This window comes from Lagopus muta, chromosome 1 (genome assembly GCF_023343835.1).
Source record: "Lagopus muta isolate bLagMut1 chromosome 1, bLagMut1 primary, whole genome shotgun sequence".
NCBI classification, from domain to species: Eukaryota; Metazoa; Chordata; class Aves; order Galliformes; family Phasianidae; genus Lagopus; species Lagopus muta.
Window position 1 is genome coordinate 171,463,586 of NC_064433.1, and position 23,259 is coordinate 171,486,844.

Sequence of the window (23,259 nt, forward strand, 5' to 3'; positions counted from 1 at the left end):
TCTGCAGCATAATCACAGTTTTTACTTAATTTAAATAATTATTATGTGTCAGATTACCGCAGTTTTGAATATTTTTTTTTTTGCAGCTTTGGAGATGCTGATTAACTTTTGGAGAAAAGGATATCATATCTAGGTACTTAAAAGATGTTTTGTAAAGGAAGGAGAAGGAAACCACACTTTTAACCTTGGTAGCTTCTATTTTCTAAAATCAGATACGCAATGCATTGATATCATGGCTTAGGGCATGGAAATGATTTTTATGTGCCAAAGCAATAATGAATAAACAATAATTAGGCGTATAACAAAAGAACTGTAAAAGAAACTGAAAAAGAAGCTGATGTACCTTGAGTAGGTTTCAACAAACAGCAATTAGAGACAAAAGCACTCATATGCAATAGCAGCACATAAATTTATTGTGGGGAGTGGATAAATACCCTTTTGTGCCCATTTTGCTAATAACCCCATCCTCACTGTACAGTAACACAGAACACACTGTAAGAAGCCACTAGGATTCCATTCTATCAGATATATGAGCAGACAGTTAAGTAATGAAATAAGAGGCAGATGTGAAAAGCTCATTTAGGGAGACAATTGCTGTAATTGATCAGCTATTCTCATGCTCAAGTGCTTGATGATCAGAAAGATTAATGGGATCCTTATCACCTGCAGGCTACCTCCACTGTTTGAAAACTGACAAAGAAAATCCAAACAGAAAAGCAAACCTAACAGTTAAGCTAATGCAGGTAGGAGCAAGGCAGATATATCAAATATCTTATCAGAGAACAAGTTTTATTGTGAATTAATCCCATATGAGGGCAGCTCTGAAAGTAATGCCTCCTAATTTATGATTCCAGCCCACTATGTCAGAGGCAGATGTTGGTGGTATGGCAGTAGAGGCTGAACCTTCCTAGCAATATTCCATTACATCTTGTTGCTGTGCAACAGATGGCAGCATTGGGGCAGTCTGGCAGAAAGGCGTCTGACACGGAAGTGTGTATGAAGTAAAGCTGTGTCATTGAATTCCTCCATGTGGAAGAAGTATCACCCACTGACATTCACTGATGCCCGCTGAATGTTTATAGAGGCCAAAACAGTGCATGTGAGCACATTGAGGCTGTGGGTGGTGTGTCAGCAGTGGCAACAGCAACAGCAATCACCTCCACTGGTGCAGATTTTTAGAAGCATGGCACGCAGGCTGGCAGGTTCCTTGCTGATGAAAATCAAAATCATTTGAGTTGGAAGGAAGTCTTAAAGGACATCAAGTCAAATCCCATGCAATCAAGAGGGACACCTACAGCTTGTTCAGAGCTCAGAGTCCAGCCTGACCTTGAATGTCTCCAAGGACAGGGCATTCACAACCTCTCTGGGCAACTTGTTCCATTCTGTAGCTGAGAATTTGCTTTATAATATAACATTATTGTGCACCTTGTAACTGTTGTAGTTTCCATGTAAATAAGTAGGAGGCATTATTTTTGGAACAACCTACATATTTTGTAATACTAAAAAAAAAAAAAAAAAAAAAAAGTAAAAACAATCAAATACAAACACATTTTCTGGGACTCACTCATCTTTTCCAAAATCTGACCTCAGATGTATTAGAACAAGATACAGACAAAACAAAGCTCTCAGAACCCATTTTACATTTTACAGTCTTATAAATTTATATATATATAATATTATGTAACAAACATTATATGCTATGCATCTGCTGAAACTAAGTCATATGTTTGCATGGTTTTGAAAAATTAAAGAATTGATGCAAAAACCCCACTTTAAAAGAGACAAAGATAATAAAAACTTTCTGGTCTCTCTTTTTATTTTTTTTTTAATTTGGTTTTTAATTTCCAATGACACTCGGTGATATTTATGCCACGAACTTCAAACAATATAAAAAAGTTTGAAGCACTGCACAGATATTTAAAATGACAGACTGTATGCCTAAAATAAAAAGGCAGGACAAGTAGTTGCTATTATAGAATCATTGAATCACAGAACCCTCAGAGTTGCAAGGGACCTTTAAAAGTCACCAAGTCCAACTCTTCTGCAATGAGCAGAGACACCTACAGCTCCATCAGGTGCTCAGAGCCCTGACCTTGAATGTCTCCAGGGATGGGGGGCATCCACCATCTCTCTGGGCAACCTGTGCCAGTGCCTCACCACCCTTACTGTGAAAAACTTCCTCCTTATTTCCAACCAACATCTACCCTCTTTAAACTTGAAACCATTTCCCTTGTTCTGTCACAACAGACCCTGATGAAGAGTCTGTCCCCTTTCCTGTATCTCCACTGAAAGATACTGAAAGATATCAACTAAATAACAAAGATAATCTAGTCGTAATGACATAAACGCTTTATAATTAATAAAACAGGACTATGAAGGCAATAATAATTACTTTAGTGCAAAGTTTTCCGTTTAAAATCATAAGAATATTAATAAGTTATGCCTAATTTTTGAAAACCTCGATAATTCTAAAGGGCTAATTACCCCTTTAGGACTGTCTGATCTAAAATTGATGCCTTTTCTATTTGTCTGGACGTAGGCTGATAACTTTTTGTATACCACATCTAATCAACTGTGAGTTTGGGTGGGGTGTTCTGGCATTGGAAGGGAGAAATGAACTGGTTTTGGTAAAATTCCGAGAGGATACAGACCTGACATCTAGTTAGTGCATTAGCACACCCATTCATTGTAACCAGCTCTGTAATTGCCTGCTGACAAAATAAACCACTGATAATATCCAGTAATACCTCTGATAACCAGTGGCACTTGAAATTGTTTGAGGAGACAGATTTACACAACCAAATTGCACAAAGAACTAGCACAGAAATTGTAGTACTTTTAGCATGTGAGAACAGGGGGTGAGTTAGGAAAGCTCCATAAAAAAGCTAATGGTGATATAGATAGCAGGACTACCCTTTGCAGAGAGCTCAGCTTAAAGCAGTAAGAGCAGATTAAAGTGTGCAACTCCCTAGTTATAAATAAGACAGGACAATTGAGTAGGAAGAAGAAAAAAACCAACAACATAAGTACTTTCTATTCACCTTTTTAAGTTCTTTTAGGGTACAGGGCTGAAGGTAAAACAGAGCACGGAAACGCAAAACACTTGGATCAGAGACACTGTTTCACATCATAAGTCTCTTGCTTATCAGCCTCCTACTCACACTTCAGGGACTCCATCAGCTTGAATCATATGGGGGAAAGTGTGTGCCCTCCATCATATGCTCCATTTCCTCCTTTCTAGCTGCCAAGCCCTCTATTTTTGTGTCCCTTTTGTTTCTTTCCATCTTTGCTTATTTGTGATTAAGCGGGAAAGATTTGAAATATAAATATTTTCTGTTACACAAAACACAATCTTCACCTGTCGAAGGTGCTGTGGAATCAACAGTACAGGATGATATAAACAGGTCAGGATTAATGGAGGACAGATCCATTTGAGACTGTTTGGAAAAACTGACAATGCAACCTCTGGTTTATGAAAATTTCACATAATCAAAAGTTGTAGGACTAAGTTAAGGAGGAAGCACTGTATCTCTCCCATTGAACTAGCATACTGTTGCTTTCATAATCTTATTTTTTTTAATTAGTGAAGTCCTCTGTTCTAGGAAGCCCAGCTTGTGCTAAACGCTTTAGAGTTGGTGCTAGTCATTTCCTTCCTCAGACTGTAGATATACTAAGAGACAAAAAGCAAAGGAGGAAGAACATTTTACAGGCAAATGAGAAGGAAGAAAGTGATTGAGGTATCTTCATAAAACCAAAACGAGAATTTATAGCATGAAGCAGAATAAAAACAAATTTCATGAGCCCCAAATGCAGGAACAACAGCACTTATTCTGCCTCATCATGCTTCTTGGGATTTCAGAGAGACTTTTAGTGTTCAAAATTGTATTAATTTTAATATAATGAGAAACAAACAAACAAAAAAAAATGATGTAAAACTTTAAAAATGAATGGCTGATTGAGGAAAGCATAGAAAACTATTCTTGGTTCTCTTCCCCCACCACTTAGCTCCAATAAGAAGTATTTGCAATTCAAACTAAGACTATTGCCTGCATTCTTCAGCTGCACATAAGTTCTTCCTATACCATCTGTATCAAATGCCATTAAGGAAGCTAATGTAATTACCAAAATACAAGTGGGTATTTCCTGCATGCAGCAAGGTTAAAAAGGTCACTGTCTAACTGAATGGAGTACGTGCTCTCTATATTTGCTGTTCTTAGTGCTTTTCTTCATAGTCTATTCTCAGTCCATTAAATATAGCCACAAAAATTCAGCATTTAATGACAACAATGACCACATATATGGATACAAAAACTGGGAGCATCAAGTGCATGACCTTAGCTAATCTGGAATAAATGATGTATGCCTGACAATTATCTTGAAATGCTCTGGTTTACATGACTTCTTTTTCAGTGTTCTTCCGATGCCCCAAAGATACACTAATTATTTCTTTTCACTATTAGTTATTAATGTCTAAGAAAGATTAATTTCAACATTACTATTTTAGTCATGCCTGTGGCATTAATCAAATATTGGGTTAAAAACCTCGAAGTCACCAGGCTGAACCAGTCAGTGTGAATTTCTACTGCAAAGAAATACAATGTAGGCTGATAAAATCATTAAAAAAAAAAATCCTTATGAAATAAGATCATGGTTTTGAACTTCTTTTCATTATTATTAATACAATGTGTGTTTGAGTCTAACTGAACACCACCACAATTTCATCTGGTCTTTATCAAAGTTTGCCTGCATTTTCTTTCAATGCTTTTACTTTGTGTCAACTTAAACCCTTATTGGAGCTGGAAACAATTGTAATATTAGCAAAAGCAAAAAGATAGAAGTTTTTATATCTTATGCTGAGCTTAGAAAAAAAAAGAGTTGTAATTAACTAAACCATAGAGATTGCAGAAATTGCATAAATATTTTACTCAATTACAGTTTCAATTCAACTGAAAAATATCAGGTACAGATAAAGAAACACTTAAAAAAGTTTACACTGTTAGGCCTAGTCACAATGAAAAGTTGGCCTTCCTATGATGCCACCAAAACTATAGGAGCTTTATTTTATATGATAAAATAAAAACATTCTATTATATATATTATTTTATAGAAAAGTGGATATAACACAATTAGAAATGCCCACAAGGTCCTAAAATCACATTCAGAAAAGATTCAGAAAATACTAGAACTCTCTGTTTTTTTTTTAAACTTATATTTCCACAATGACAGCTACTTTCTCCTTCCTACTGCTAGAATTTTTCACGCAATTTAAACAAATTTGTACTGTTGTTCCCCATAGCTACTGGTAACTATGTACTGTATCTGCTGCTACAGTCCTCACTGCCTCATGTACCAAAAGACAAAATAGGAATTTTCCACAGGTAATTGCCAGAAATGAAATATGTGTTTTCATTTTTGGTAGACTAATGTTCATTTCAAAATTTGTTAGCAATGGTACAAAAAGTTTAATGACAGTTCATGCTGGTGACAGAAACTAAAGTATGTTTTAGCTTTGATAACAGTATGAAAAAGTGATTATTTTAAATGGAAATGCAAGTTTTCTTTCAAGTTTGTTATTGTAAGATCTTTCTTCTTTTAGAAAAATCCTGGTAAATGTTTTCTTGAAATCTTTTACTACACTGAACTTGGAATCAGAGAAACGAGCTTAGTTTGGTTGGGTTTTTTTTTTTTTTTTTTTTTTTTTTTTGGTTTTTGACTATTAGTTAAAATTATTCGAATAGTTTAAATCTATAGTATTCCTTCTTATAATTCAAAGGAGCCTGGATTCAAATTCATGGTTTTAATCAGGAACTAAGTTGCTAGCAAGTTCATCAAAGATGTGAAAAGTATGGTAGAAAAATTTAAAGGTAAGTGAAAAGTTTGGAAATATGTAAAACTTTTAACTGAAATGACAGATTTTTCCTTTTCAAAGTGAAGCGATTATCAGAAAACAGAGTCAACAGCCCTTGTCTAGGAAAAAAGGAGAGGAATCAAAACTGAATCAAATATAGTGAGACATTCAGTTTTCCAAAAGAAAAAGAATTTAGTAGCTATGATCAGGAATGGGAATTGTTTTTTTCCAATTTTAAATGACTTACAATATAAAGGACTGCATATTGGTCAAAGTTTGTATTTGATGGACAGTTCTTCTCAAAAAAAGAGAGAACAAGAGTGAGAATTTAAGAAGATGGTAATTATTCCTCCAAAAATAAGATGTGTATTAAACAGAATACAGTGTTTTGCAAGACTACAGTCAAAACTGGTTTTAGAACTATAAATGACTATTCTCATATATATATATATATGTCATAGTTTGTAGATGTTTGAATTATACTAATGGTCTTAATTTATGAAAAGCAAAAGGTTGCAAATATTTAGTGATAGCCGATGATAGTCTGCAGATAGAAATCATAGTCACATTGCACAATAATTACAGCTCCACAATTCATTAGATGAAATACTATTCCAAAGAAAATATACTCCTTAAAATAACAACATCAGGCTTACAGATTTATCAGTTCTCTTCGGTTGCCTTGACTTGACTGGCAGAATATAACATTATCACCAACTCTAGAGACCAAGAAGGACGGCTGTGTTAACACTACAGCCCATTCTTAGTGTAGGTAGATCTCCTTTTCAGAGCAAAAGATGACACGGGAAAACATGGTAATTGTGCATTTGATCCAGTACTTCTGTACTCAGTCAAGAGCATTGTATTTCGTATGTTTTGGTGAGAGATTGTGGAGTTATTATTGTTATTATCATGCTAGACACAGCACAATACATGACACTCATTACACTTAGTGTCCGAAAATATGGAAGAATTATCATCCAAGTTATCAAATAAAATACCTTTAAAATAGCAATAGAAACCTGTAGAACTTGTATCTTAAGATCCATACCCTGATGAACTCTAATAGGTCAATCAAAACAACAGATTTAATCTGCTCAAACCCAAATCAGTCTTTTCACTCCCTTCAGTTAAATTTGCAAACTAAAACAGATTTTAATACATTTGGATACAATTTAAAATACTAATAGTGCTATGTAAGAGTCTTCTGGTATGTCATTCTTTAAGAAAGAAAAGCTATACTTCTTGACTGTGGTTACTAAAAGGACTCTAAATGAGGACTATAAAATTTCCCAACAGAATTATAGAGTGGCAGAAACTCTTGAGAGCACACTCACAGAAAGGGGATTTATTGCACTATACATAAGAGGTACATTTTAAAATTACAGACTTTTGTAGTCTGATCCTATGATCTGTAATGGCATTGACAAAACTGGTCAGTGCCACATTATGCTGAAGAGTCTTGCAGTGATGTGTGGAATTTTTGTCAGTTTTCCATTAGGTCAGTGGATTGCACAAATAAGTGATCTCCTCATTTGATGAATGAGAATTTGATCTATGCAATAGAAGCCACCACCATTCAGTTTAATATCTCAGTGAAGATTTTCGAAATGGATTCATTTTTTTAATAAGAGCCTGTAGCAATTCTTCCCTTGGCCAATGGTCCATTCAGATTTAATCAATACATGCATTTGTGTTTCTCTACTCTTCTCTTAAAAACAGTATTTCTTTAAATGGATTGATTTTCAAGTATCTGTTCTGATGTAGGGAGCAATCAATCTAATGCTATCAAAATACTATACCTGATCAGTTTTAAAAATCAAAATTAATATCAACTATCATATATCAATCGAGAAATTGCTCCAGTTAGCAAAATGACACAAAATTATTCTCTTAACATAAAATAATACAATTTAAATGTGAATTATAGGAAACCAATTCCCTGTTAAATTTAAGTGCAACAGATTTGTTTTACAATATGATATTTATCATACACTATAATTTCATTTAGAAAGTGAATGTGTTTCCTCCTCTAAAGTCCTCTTTTAGGAAATGGATCAAACCAATCAAATCTTAGTGAAGACCATTCCAATTTATTTATTTTTTACTATTATTCTTTTTGGAAACATTTGAGACCAATATACAAATGCAAATATGATCCCCAAAGTCTTCTGAACCCCCCTTCCATCTAACATTACTGTTCACTGCTCTTAAACTTGTGGCTACATTTTTTGCCACAGCCACTGCCCTGGATATTTTATTTCAGTGGATGGAATGAGAAAAAAAAGGAATGGAAAATGCTGAGTGAAATATATTTTTTGTTTGTTTATTTAGATGGTAATTACTACCTGACAATTTGATAATGGGAAAAAAATCTCAGTTTCCACAAAGGATTCTGCTGACCTCAGTTGGCAAACATCTGATTGTTCTCCTATCCTGAAGCCTTTCTGACAAATGGTGATCATTTAAAAAGCATCTCTCAAAACACAGAACTATACACAGCTACAGATGTCTTGAAATAACTTGCATTTCTTGTGTTTCAGTTTCCTTTATTTACTTGACAGTAACATTGTTATAGGCTCTCCCTAGACCTGCTTTGACATCACTTTGCTATCTTAATTTGACACATCACAAGTGTCTGTATTGCCTGACAAGTTCTTTCAGCATGAGGATTTCCAATTGCAAGAAAATCTCCTTAGACAAACATCACTATTTGTAGATGATTTGATCCTAAAATTCACCATACCAACAGACAAAAATAACACATGATATAAGACAATAAGACATAGATATTTAGCTTCCCCCACCTTGCCCACCCCCACCCCCCATCCCTCTGGGGAAGATAATGTTGGCATAAGACTAGGTTGAACACAGTAGAGACATTTCCCTTTTAGCTCTCTTAGTCCTTGCAAAAATAATTCTGATTCTGTAAGGAGTTTGAAGACGTCTAGATAAATAAAGCTTGCAGGTTAATTAATGTTTATGCTATTACAATACCTATCAAAAATGAATCTTGAAAATATACCTAATTTTAAAACCTTTCTCTAGTTTAGTCATTCAGGAGTTTTGGCAGAATATTTTTTGCTACTGTCTTGAGGGCAGAGAAACAAGCACATCCATATCCAATGGGATGAACTACAGGAGTACCTTTACATCATCAGAGCAAGTAAGGGAGTTTTGTTAAACTTGGTTACCGATTAAAAGTGTAGGTCATAAGAACAGGTGATAAGTAGACAGAAATTGAAGGAATATAGAAGGAGAAACTGTGACCAGCCTTAATAAGATTAGTTTTGTAAAGAAACTGGATGTAGAGACCAGGGAAGAGGATTATTAAACTACACTTCATGAGAAATATATCTTTCAGGGCAAAACCTGATACAGAGATGTTATTTGCACCCTATAGTTTACCAGTTAGGTAGTTCTCTGGAAAATATTCCTAGGATAATAAAGTAGATTGATTCCATTTTTAAGCCTGTAGAGGAGAAAGGGTGGGGCAAATACCAGCCTGTTTCAAGTCCAGAATCAGGCGGAGTCCCCTGCTGAGTTCTGAATGATGAATTAAGTGGAATAAGAACCGGAGAACCTCTGCCTGTGGGGAGCTTCAGTCACAGCACGAACATCCTGTACATCCTAAATACTTTTTGGCATACCACCTCGTTTTTCTTTGTACGTGGATAGTAGAGGAGAAAATAATATGTGTAAAAAAGGTGGCTGTTCTTAAAAAAGCCGTACAACGGTTCTTTGGTCCACTGTAACAGCAGTGCTGTATACCTGATATGATGAGTCCACTTACAGGTATTATTACAGTAGTGCCTGAACATGCCAATTTTCTCAATAATAATTTGAATAATTTTTAAAAAGATTTCCTTGATATAGCATCAACAAGATTTCTTGATAATCTTATTATTTTTTTCTCACTTTCTAGTAAGAGTCAAGCTTTATGAAAAAAAATCAGAAAAGCTGGAAGTTAGGATGAGAAGCATCTATCTTAAGACATGGGAGAGACACCAAGTCACTAGAATCTTAAGGCAAAAAGACCTGTCCTTTCAAAGCCTTAATGGCTTGCAACTGGCTTGCAGCCAACATGCTACAAGCCCAATACTGCTGAAGGTAAGTGGGATTTGAGAACCATAATCAAGCCCCTGTCTTCCTCTATACAGGCTCCAATATTCTGTGCACTTCTTTATGTGCTTTCAAAGAGCAAAAATTGGTATTGTGTATTCTAATCATGTAATTTCTACAGTAGCACTTTCAACAGAAATTTAATAATTTCAACCATTTAGTGGCTTCTGTTTTTTTCAAGGTGCTTTCAGAGGTTTGTTTCAATAAATCTTACTTTACCTGGTTACCAGCAATTTTTTTCTTTTTCTTTATTCTAAACTTTACAATTTTACATTTTCAGTCATTTGCTTCAGTAATAGAACCATACCTAATGGGACTACACACACGTTGGATTTTAAAGATGCCTTGATTATTAATTAATGTAACAATGGTAATATAATCAGAGACATATAAACAGTGCCAACAACTATTTCTGCACTTAAGTTATAGTGGGACCACACAAGCCAAAGACAAAAGGGAGGGCATAAGCAGTTAACCCCTGTTACATAGCCTAATATATCTTAGCAAGTGTCCAATTCATTAGACAAGGATAGAGTGGCTCATATGTGTAATTAATTATTGGCAGGTTTATGTTCAAGAAGGTGCCAGATGCTATGCATCTTCTAGTTGCTATCCGGATCTCTGATCTGTGATGTTTCCTGCCATGTTAAACATCTGCTCAGAACATACTTCTGTGCACAGGAACTTCAGAAATGCAAAAGTTATATTTACAAAATCAGATGAATGTTACCCTCTTTACTTTCTTTACTATAATGAAATCTTTTTAAAGGCATCAGAAAAGCTTCATTATGTGAAAGAGAAATGCTCTGTAACTGGTGTGGTTATAGTTTGAAGATTTCATTGTGGATAAATAACTGAGACTGTGCTGTGGTACTTTTTCTTCAGTTCCTCTGAAAGCAAAATTTGGGATCTGTTTATTCAGTAGCAGTAACATATTCTGAAAAAGTGTGATAGATGCAAAACTTTGAAACTCAGCTCTGCTGGACTGCATATAAAGAAAGGGATAGATCTGAATATCCAATTAGCCTTTCATCATTTTATTGCTACTGCCATCCAGTCTTCTGGAAACCAAGTGTTATTTTCTGCCTTCATCATTACTGGAATTGGCAGTGTTCTTCAGTAAGAAACACCTTCAGTCCCAAGGCAGTCAGAGAAAAAAAAACAACAAAAAACAATATGGAGCCTTCCAGTAAGACAATAAGAACTCATCACAGACAGAAAATTGATTGCAACCAGCACATCAAATCTGAACAGTCAATAAGTAGAGGTTTCAAATCCCTTATTTTTCTGTTTATGAAGGGCTTACAAAATGTGTAGATTGGATTTCAGTCCGCATCGATAGTTTTAACTGTATCAGTTCAAGGATTTCAAGGGTTTTTTTGTCTTGCTTAAAAGTTAGCATGAAAATGAAATACATAAAAGCATCCTCATTCTTAAACAACAATCAAATCTTTTAACACTATGAAGTCATTAAACATGCAGTTAATAATAATTCATGCTTTTAAGCTTTCTGCTGTCATCATTCCAATCTCATTATCTAAACAAGGCTTATTAAAAGTTTTCAGGTGGTAGCATGATTTCAGTGCAATCTTTTTGCAAGTTTTTTCAGTGGAAGATAAAAAGCAATCCATGAGCACAAACCCTACTTCCACAAATTGAGGAAAGTTGTTTTCCAGAGGACTGGGCCAGGCAATTGACAGGCTGAGCTGTGCTAAGCCTACAGCATGATTTCTTATCAGACAGAACAGAATGTATGCTGAGACAATGAGGGAGCACGCAGAGAAAGGAGCAAAAGCTAGAAGGGGCAGAGGAGGAATTCATTATGAACTCCTTATCCTTGGAAACAAGCTCAGAGTTCATGCCTCCATACAAACCAAAGAATCCATAACATTCCTGACCCTGACTGACACATTGCAAATGACACTAGCCTGACCACTGCAAAACATCTTTCCAACATGAACATTTTTTAACTTTCACCTTGACTTCTAACAGGAATCTTCTGATATCCAGTAGGGTTGAGATCATATTGTACTCTCTCCCAGCCTGCAGCTCAGCATTCAGAGACTGTGCTGCACTATCACTGGTTTTATTGATCCTTTCCTCTGCTATCCATAGCCTCATAAGAACACAGTATTTTATAAAACTTGCAGATGGACCAGATGAGCTTTTTTCCATTTACTCACTACAAAATGATAGTATGCCTAAATGCTAGTACATAGCAGATGTAAGTTGATGAAGAAAAATTCATGTAACTTCAGCCTCAGCTAAGACAGTACTGGGTATCATTTCTTTAACCAGACATTAATTTTTATGAAAATTGTAGATATCTTTTAATCATCCTCTGATAAATGGGCTGAGTAAAAGGCTGATCCTTGCCACCCAGAGCACTCATATAAGACTCATATTCATCACTTTAAAGAATTTTAAGGAATCATTTTAACGTACATATATGGCCATGTATTCATACACTGAAATGTGAGGACCAAACTTTAGCTGGCATGAGCATTACATGCTTGTCTGAATAGACAAGATTCTTTATGGAGAGAAAAGAGAAAATGTCTCACAGACCACACTAAAATGAGCTTCAGAGTAATGGTTAAAGAACTTCACTTAAAAAAATATATATATATTTATGTATGTATATATGCCTATAAAATCTGGAGACTTATTTCATAGTAATCTGAACAGTCACTTCAATGCCTCAAAGACATGATATATTCCCAACAGCATCTGACCAACAGCAGAACAAGCAGAAAAGCACCTTTTCTTACAGATCACTGCAGATATCTAGATGACACTGTGGTGTATCTGCTATGACCATATGAATAAATGCAGAGATTGCAATACTAGAGCAAATGATAATGCAAACTTAATACCATAAAGTGCAGGGTATAGCCTAGACGAAATGGGGATTTGCAGCACTAAAACCATTTGGCAAGTACATTGTATTTTTCCTCCTGAGAAGCTGGACTGAAGATACATAATTAGAAAGAAAAGTAAACCTCTTTCAAAGACTACAAGTAATATTGTTCTCAATACTTGGTGGGAAGTCCTAGTAAAGTCATCCAATGTTATTTAACCTCATTATGCATTCAGTTAGTAGAAAGACTAAGATACCTTGCATTATTTAAGTTCTTTTTCCACATATAGCATCAGATTCCCTCTTCTCTTGTGTACCTTGGTTAAAATCAGTTGCTCGTGTTGCAGTACACAGCGTCTATCTATCTACTATCAGTCACTCTCGTGCCTTGCACTTTAGTTTCCCCACTGCTGTAAGTGTGTATCAATCCTGGAGTACTGACTACAGAACCGGATGGTAGTAGAGTGGCTGAAGTTGTGCACAGAAATATAGCTACTCTTTCTAAGCATCCAAGGATTGGATGTGTCTTTGTTGCCCGAGCACTGAGTTAAAAGCGCTCAGAGTACACTAACTGTTGTAACAATATCTACATTCTTTTGGTGGCTTCTTCCCTCATCTCCTGTCTGTGTTCCTTCTTCCTAGAGATTGGACTCAGCATTTGGCTACGCTGAAATTTGTTTTTTTCTTGAGTTGCAATTATTAAAAAAAAAAAAAAAGATTCAACATCTCTCTTCAGCAAAATGCCTTTTCTTCTCATTTTTATAGCTTTATCTAGTCAGCTCTCTTTGCCAGCAACAATTCAGTACTTTAATCAAGACTATTAACAAAGGTATCAAAGTAGGATAAAAAAAAGTAGCTCAGAGTTTTAGCACTATTCAGTTTTTCCTTACGTGCAGTTAAATTTTAATTAAAGTAAACTCTATGTTTATATTTACTGCCTTACTAGTTAGTATTTATTCATTTATTTTGTTCAGAATGTTTGATAGCTGCTGTGCCTCAGAATGGGAAGAATTATCTACAGTCTTATTAGTTGAAAGAAAACATGAAGATACAAACAAAAATATTTTCTTTGTGGCAGAGTGAGAGTGCAGAATGAACAGGAAAGGAATGTTCTGAAAGTGCACGCACTCACTCTGCATTACAGCATCTGTGCTTCTGAAGTGTCTTCCTTCCCAGGAAAATTATTATCATGTTTTTCCTAATACAAAACTTGTACTGATTGAGGTAACTAGAAACAAATTGTGCCTGCATTGGTAGATGTCACAGTCATGTTGCACTTGATATCTTTGGGAGCTTTTAAAATAGTGCCATTTAGCACTCAAGTTCTATCTGTAGTTTCCAAAGGTATGTTTTGGTCAATTTTTTGATTGTTTCAAGAAATCACCTGTCAAATACCATACAAAGCAAGTCCTTCACCACTTCTATTGAATATTTTCATAGGGCCATGTGGTGAGTTAATGAGGAGAAAAATTTCCTACTCCTATCAGCAACAAAATGTTTTCTGTTTCATCTGATTTGAATTGTGTATGTATCAGAAACATACTAAGTGTGCGCCAAAGAATTTGTAAGAGCTCTTTTGGAGAAGGCATATCTGGCTGACAGTTTACCTAAATAATCATAGAGGAAAATGAAAAGCATTGGTAAAGTTTATTTGGTATCTCAGCAAAGGGAAAGGAAGGGATCAGATGTGACTGTGTTTCAATTGGATTTATTGAAGCTTAAGACACTCAGTACAGCTGTACTGAAAACAATTTTACTCATCTGCACTTGACAAAAAGAGGATATAGCTTTTCTTTCAGATACAGATCACATTACACTTGCCTGTAACATTTTCACCTAAAGGCTAGAATGTTGTAATGCACTTTGCATGGAAGGTATTTGCAGACCATATGGAAACTAGAGTTAGTGAAAACATACCTGTGCAAGTGTCAAATGAAACTCCACAATCAGTACAGCTAAGCTTAAATACGTGACCTACACATATTGCATGTTTGTTTCCAATTAGATTCTATATGGACAATTTTAACCTTTGCAACTTCTGTTCTCTGAGGCATTAAAGAACCTGTTCTGTTGATGAACCACAGTAATAGTGGACTGTTTTTGGTAGACTTTGTTTGAAGCTATTGCAGTTGACTGCAAATCAGTCGCCTTTAAACTATCATTGAGAACACTTTCTGTGTATAAAATACTCTGGAAAATTGATGAAATATTTGAAAAACTGTGTTAGATACTTTGAAAAAATAACTTGTTTGAGGACAAAAAAAAACAACCCACAACTATTTCAGTAAGTAAATGGATGAAGAGTTTTACAAAAAAGATATGTTTTGCAGTATCAGATAAGGCTCTTGAACGTGATAGGATTCCTCTGCTACCAATTTACACAAACAAGCATGAATTGTTAATGATTTTGAATAAGAGTGGTCTTGGTATTTGGTCTAGAACTGACCAGATCATTGCAGCCATATCACTTCAACTCCATTCAAAAGTTAAGAAGTCATTGCTAAGGTACTGAATATCTTTTCCTTCAAGAAAACCTCTATGAAAGTCATCCATGGGACAGAATGTTGACACAAGTTAAGGGAAAATGAAGTGGCATAGTTTGAATTTAAGATATTTTGTTGGAACTCTGGGACAGACTAGCTGTCTGACGGACTAAGTGAAATAATGACTGTCCTGTATACATTTCTCCAAGTAGATATATTAGCAACATCTACCTGACAGCATCAGATATTCTGGAAAGTTGTCATAATTAACCCGCTTTAGAAGTATTACAAATTCTTTTCTGTTCAAAATCACACATCTTCATTTTGCCATCAAGGTTGTCTGAAAATTTTCAGATTTAAGCAAAATTTGACTGAGAAAATTGTTTATACCATATGCAGGTGTTGAAAGGCAGCAAGAATAGGGAAGATATTTTAGGCTTTAATAATGAAAGAGACAAGCCTAGTATAAAGCAACAGATTTGTTTGTGGTGATCAATTTGAAAAAAAAAAAAGAGCACCTTCAGACTTTATTAGTTCCTTCTTAATTGTTGTAAATACAACTTTTATACACAAAGCACAAATTAAACTATTTTATATAGAACTGTCAAGCTAAATACTACTGTCAGTGAAAAAAAATAATCAAGTTTAAATTATCCACGCCCCATAGGAATTCTGTGTACTCACATATCTTGAATCACTCTACGAATAATCTCTGTTTTGCAGTCATTATACAAAGAGCACATTTGAGGGGTAAGACCACCATTAGTTTTCAGTAAACAATGACAGGAAATTTATCAAAGTAAATTAGGTAATGGACTAGGAAAGAATTTAGCACTTTTTTTCAAGTAGAATTTAACTAAGCAAGATTGGTTTAGTTGAGATCAAGGGTGCAATGAAGGCAGCAAAGATGAGAAATATATAATGACTGTGAAATCTGCTCTGTTAGTTCCCTATTAAGAAGAAGTCCAACTACTTCAGAAGGAGAAAACAGACCCTCAGGTCCTGAAGCATGTGGTGTACAAATTTAATCTGTGTATGGATTTGTTCTTTACAGATCGCTACTTCAGTATCTTGGGGTAAAAGTACTGTTTTTTAGGAATTAACTCCATGTTAGGTTCATAACCAGTGACTCATGAGAATGAATTGGATGCCTGAGTCACAGAAGACAGCATTTTGAAAGGCAGGCAAGTGGAGTATGAGAAGAATGCTATAGCTAACAAAACCACATCTCTGAAACAGGCAATGAGATAAACTCATACTGCCATGTAGTCACGGTATTCCTGTAGCATCTAGCTTTTCATCGTGTCATATGCAGAGAACTGTGGGAGCCCTGTTTAATTTTCAAGAACGTGTTAATCTATTAAAGATCTGAGGTGAAACGTAGACAATTTTATCATATGGTATAAAAACTAAAGTGTAATTCAATAGTTGTCAAAAAGAAGAGGGTAAAACCGCTATGAATTTTGCAGTTAATTTTATTGAAATGAAAGACTTGATGAAATCCTTGAAACATTTTTACAGTCATCTCAATATTCTCAATGAGTAGCTCATTAAAATGAGAGCAGTAACTTATTCATAGCTATGAAATAAACAACACAGAACATCTGAAGTTTCTGAGAATTATAAAGCTACTTTAGCATTCCTTGTATTAAAAATCTAGACCAAAAAAAGGAAAAGGATATTTAAAAGATTTTAATCATAAAATTAAATATTTATAGCTTTCAGAACAAAAGAGAGCCAATGTGAGGAACAAGAAAGACCCTAGAAAGACTATACTCTAAAGTATTTAGAGAAAATGCTTATGTAGTAGAAGGAGTTTTGACACTTGAACACAAACTGTGTTGTTTGTTTGTTTGTTTTTTCATAGGTCTTCACACATTATAAGCTTTGCACTAATCACAGAATCATAGAATTGCTTGGGTTGGAAAAGACCGCAAAAATCATCAAGCCCAACCATAACCTAACCATCCTGCCCTAACTCTCACAACTCTCTGCTAAATCATGCCCCTGAGCACCACATCCAAACAGTTTTTAAACATATCACTGGATGTGTTTAAACTCAACCACCTCCCTGGGGAGCCTATTCCAGTGCTTAACAACCCTTTCTGTAAAAAAGTTTTTTCCTGATATCCAACCTAAACTTCCCCTAGCTGAACTTGAAGTCATAATGACTTTTTCCTCTCAGAAAAATAATACTGTGTGTAAGAATAATTATGAAAGCAAAAAAAAAAAAATAGTTGGCTGAATGTATGCTTCTGCATGTATGATGTAAGAACAGTGCATGCTCATGTCAATTCACTATTTGGTGTGCATTAGCACTGATTCATTACTTCCTGCATAAGTTACCCTATTCACACTTAGCATAATTTCTGCATTACTTACTGCCTTACTTATGAGAATTTATTTTCCCAAATTTCATAACTGCTTAGCAGTAACATTAACATTACTACACATTAAAATAACTTTTATTAATCAATCAATCCAATCAATCATTGCTAGTAATTTCCCTTGGGATAACTCTTTACCAACTGACCCACCAGAGCAAACAGCGTCTATACCAAATCCAGATGCATGTATCAATAATGTTAGACCACATTCTTCAATTTATTTTCTTCCATGCAAATTCAATACACTTTTTTTATGGTATCACCAGTTTCTCAAAATCAGGATGAAAAACGCAAAAGTATTTTGAGGAGGAAAAAGCATATTATGGAGAGGTTTTTGCACTCCAGGATGACAGAAAAAGGTGGAAACAGAAGCTGAAATTTTAAATTACTTTAAAAAATAAAAAAAAGTTAAATAAGAGTAAGTTAAACCATGAGACATTAACAACCAATTCTCTTACTTACGAAAAATCACTGAAAAGTAACATTTTTCATATCAATCTTCTAATAGCTAAAATAAATATAATCTTGTAACAGAAACAGTACCTTCAATCAACAGCTCTTGTCCATGACTGCCCAATAATGTTCGGGATAGAAAAGGGGCAAAATCAACAAAAATTTCTCGCAGGAGAGGGGCCACCTTTTCTAAGGCTCTCTCAAGCTTTGCCGTGATACTGTGGAAAAACAGAGATCATGATTTGAGAAAAGATTAAAAACTGGAAATTAAATGATGCCAAACCACACCTGTTTCTAAAAGTTGCTCTAAGTTGCTTAGAGAAGAGGAAGACCATAATTTAACTAGATTTTATGGTGCTTAAATGGTTCGACATAAACAAAAAAGCCATTTCAGCCTCAAATTCTACAGCATTTACAGGGTACTCCAAAACAAGAACAAATTTTATTCTCATTTTTAAACATTATTAGAGGAATCATTTCTCATTTTATTGTACATCAATTAATACTTAGCATTTAAAGTTTCTCATTTAAACATGATAGGAAGCTGAGATATTCAAGTGTAACTATTGCACCTTTCTCATCTTACTTTTTATTTACATTTGAGAGCTTGAAAAATATTTATTTGTGTAAAGCAATCAAATCAAACAGATAGCTTGATTTTTTTCTTCAAGCTTTCACATAACATATCTGGTATTTCAATAATTGACCAGAAAATGCATGAGAAAGATCTAGCCTAGGAGTCAAGGGTATCAACATTCTTTTCTTCAACTTAGAAGCAATGTGATCACAAATTAAGCCAATTAGATTCTTTTTTTATGCCCTCTTCAATTTAAAAACTTGACAAGGCATAACACTTGTGTCCTGTGAAACTCTTATGCCAAGATTAAAAACTTGCAGCATTACTTGAGAGAAATAAATTATTACTCAAAAGATATAAACTACAGTGCATACATATTCTGGTCTACCAATATATGAATTTATATATTTTTTTTCAGACTGCTTGTGGCAGGGAGTATTTTCTTCACACTGGAATAACAATACAAAAATATTATTGTGTTTAAAGGAACATTAATAGGAAGATGTTTTATTTATTAATAGAAAATAAGAGAACGAACGCTGACTTTTAAATTTGCAATAATGTCTACCATTGCAAACTATAAAAGACCTTTTCATTTCGGTCATGTGAAGATTCCTACATTTGAAAAAAAAAGATGACGTTATAAATAAAATGGAAGGTTTCCTTGAATAACTTAAAGTGATTTCATTGAGTTCCTATAGCTTATTTTCTTTCAACATGCTGCCCTCCCATTTCAAATTCAGATACTGATTTTATAATATTCTAAAGGAGGTTTCCATATCACCAGTCTTTGTTTTATGATAGAGCTTCTCTTGAATCTAGTTAAAAAACTGATGACTACCTTTGAGTTTTTCATTTGAAACATGAATCTATACTAAGATTTTGCTGCTAGAGATTAAAAAAACAAACAACAACAACAAAAAAACCTGCTAGATTAATGAAGACTTCTCTAAACTATAATTTTTCACTGCAAATTTACTTAACGGATTTTAAATTCGTTCTGATTTTAGGGTTCCTTTAACTCTGACAACTTTATGTTGAAAAAACTTTTATTTAAGAATTCAGTGACACAGAAGGTTTGGATTCTTGTTAATCAACACCCTGGATGATAATAAACACCTTGCTATTAAATGGATTGCTGATGGTTTTAGTAAATTATGGATCTATTAATGGGAAATTTGGGATAGTATTCTGTGAAAGCATGAGATCAAAGTTCAAAGATCACTCTTCAAAAATACATATCAAATATCAGAATTTAATATTTAAATGGATTAAAAAAAAAAAGAAAAACATCTTGTTTGCCTTGATATAAATCCCTGGTGCATGTACATGTTGAAAAGTGACTGGAGTCCTGGTCCTCTGATTTCAAAAATAACAAACAGAATTAAGAAAAAAGCATAAAGAGAAACCCAAAAATGATTCAGGAAAGCAGGTGGCCCATCTACTGAATTTTTGGTTCACACATATGCACAAAAAACAGCAAAAGAGGACAGACAGCCTGATCTGATACTACAGCTGCTTCTCCTGTCTATTATATCTTATAATGCACCCTGCAATCACTTGGAAAATCTCTGGAGATTTCATGACTGAATTAGGAGTTTTAAAGGATATTCTGTAAAAAATTAACAAGGTTTTCTCCACTCCACTTGCAGATATTTTTAAATGCAAAGAAAATTTTAATACTATCCAAATTCAAGATTCCTTAGTATAGAAAGACAAGCAATAGGAATTTTAGAGGGTAATTCTGAAGAAGTATACCAACTCAGATCTAGCATGCCTTTTAGTTAGCTACATGAATGCATGTCTCGTTTCACCCTCTCCACCCTAAATAGGTCTTTTGTTTGCTCAGAAGAGGTTTTCTCTCCACTTCCCAGTGCCCTATTGCCCAGCTGCGCTTGCGTTCTGATTTTTGCTTTCAATGATAGCAAAGATCTGGTCAACTAAAAAATAATTCTTAATAAAGTTTCAGTGTCTGACATAGTTCAAAGAAGTTAGAATTTTCAGTGAAGTGCTATTATAGTACTATTATGGTCTGTACATTCCTAGTATTGAACAAGTTTGTAAATATCCATTGAATTATACGAATAACTACAGTAGAGCATATGAGAGAAACTGAAACACATTTTTAAGTATTTCTATTTTTTATTAACACTGTTTTGTATGTATGAGATTGTTGTAGGAGGAGAAATAGTAAAAGTTAGAGCTTGTGTACCTCATGTTTTCAGCTGAATCCTCTGGCATTGGAGCAACAGTTTGGACAGCAGGGAGATTTTTGCTGGTAGCACCATTCACAAAGCTGGATGACGAAGAGGAAGAAGAAGATCCTGAGTCTACTGCACCTGTCCCCCAAAAAATACAGGTCTTAATTCAGTCTGAAAAAATACAGCTTTTAGAGACTTTCAATATAGCTCATCTTATTAATCTATTTTTAAGTAAAGAAATCATGTTATTTACTCTAAAACAATTAAAAACATTCAATGTGACTATAATACAAATTATTACCTTATTTTGATGGTATAGTTATAATAAACTTAAATAACTACTGAAAGTCAGGCAAAATAAATCCTTACCTCATTTTCATTATTCCCAAATTACATTCCAAAGATGAAAATATTTTTACATCATCATGTAAAGCAAGATCTTTCTAAAATAGAGGTATATTTAAGATGAGCTTGAGTGGAGAATAGAAGCTTAACTATTATATTTTTTTCTACATATACACACTTCTTGGCTGCCCAGTTGCAACTATAGGCAGAAAATAGAATATAAATTTAAATAATAACAGAGAAAATAGAAAACACACATTCCTTCAGCAAGTAATGGTGGAAACCAGTGTTCAAAAGAATAATAATACTCCAATAACATTCTAATTTTTACTTTTTCAGTTTCTTTCCTCAAGTCAAGAAGAATTTTTAGACCTTAAAAGCAGGGAGGGCAGTGAGGGTATCATTTCAATGGGTTGTGAACAGCTGCTCAGAAAAAAAGATGCAGACAGAGTGTACATTTATACTTTATGTGATCTGGGTCAGAGCTAAGGGCTAAACTTAGACTCTAAATGCCAATCTATCATGTTTGCTGAAACGGCACTGTGAGTTCAGACTCTCTGAAGCAAAACAGAAAAGGCATACAGTGGCCATGAGCGGTAGCAAGAGAATCCTGATAAATGCTGTCAGTGTTCTACTGCACAGTCACTGTGTAATACATCATGGTAACATAGGTATCAGCAACAGTGGTGTAGTTGGAGGGATGGCCGTGCTACCAGAGTTGAGGGTGACAAGCAATGAGGGAGATTTAGCCAGGTTAGCAATGAGATGGGAGAACCCAGAAACTGAAGCTTAGGGATCAACTGCAGTGTTCCAACACTTTTTTAAATGATAACTGGTAACTCCTTGTTGCTGCTTAGTGTTAGCAATTGTGATACAGGCGTAAATATCCGCATATATATATATATATATATATATGTATGTATGTATGTATATATATATGTATATTTCAATTTCTTATAAATAACAAATAAAAGATCAGGGAAGCCTTTACAGTTTCTTAACTGCTTAAACAGCCATCTGACAATGAAGACAAGGTCAAATGCTGGTAATGGTGAAAACTTTTCAGGTAGGAGGGACAAATACATATTTTTTTGCCTTAAAGTATCTTTTGTCGAAAAAAAACCACCTTAGATAAAGATTTGACTTTTGTCTGGCCAACTAAAACCAGTTACGTTCAAAACAATATCAAAATGAACTAGGCTTTGTTGTGCTACTAAAGTAATGATAGGTTCCTCTCCTTCCAAAGTTTTTTTTTCATTGTGGCTTTTGTCTAAAAGTAGCAGTTGGTCAGTAATTCAGCCAGCAATGCCCCCAGCTGAGAAGGCCAAACAGACTAAGGATTACATGTTTAACACAGAGTTGAGAATCGGGGCAGGAATTACAGACATCAATTCTATAACAGCAGAAACATATTCTTAAAGAAATGAAGGAAGAAAATCTCTCAACACAAACAGTCAACACATTGAAAGGGCATCAGTAACACTCATCTCGTTTCATCATGACAGTGACATTGACTGCGACAGCGATGACATATAGAACATAAACATGGATTCCAATCCACAAAAAACTTAAAACAAACAAACAAAGAAACAAAAACCCCACACCTTCTTCAGAAGTCCAGCAAAGAACAGGTCTCAAATATAAAATTACATTGGCAAGGCATCTGTGACATACTGTAAAATCAGCTGTAAATAGGTTTGGGGGGACACCTAGTGTTTCTAAAAAAACTGTATAAAGTTCCTTTTCCATCAAAGTAAAAATCTCTGATCTTTAATGAAATTCTCTTTATTACTCTAAAATCATTAATTACATAGATAATTATGCAGAGTCTACATGTATATAAACCAGAAAACATCTGGATAATTGACACCTACATCTCAAAAATTGACATATATGATAATTGTTTTAACTTAGTTAAAAATTGTGAAATGAGCATTTTAATTTAATACTTGTACATTGTCTATGTTATGCTAACTTTTACTG

General features: G+C 34.5%; 1 protein-coding gene across 10 annotated transcripts in view; it reads right to left on the minus strand.

The window, feature by feature from the left end:
- Positions 1 to 23,259, minus strand: part of NBEA (neurobeachin) — a 458,626-nt gene that overhangs the window by 252,192 nt on the left and 183,175 nt on the right. For all 10 annotated transcript variants that reach the window (XM_048948371.1, XM_048948342.1, XM_048948328.1 and 7 more), the window contains 2 exons: positions 20,943 to 21,069; positions 18,244 to 18,371 (listed from right to left, as the gene is read on the minus strand). In XM_048948371.1, the coding sequence (XP_048804328.1) occupies positions 18,244 to 18,371; positions 20,943 to 21,069 (255 nt within the window). The remainder of the gene's footprint in view (positions 1 to 18,243; positions 18,372 to 20,942; positions 21,070 to 23,259) is intronic.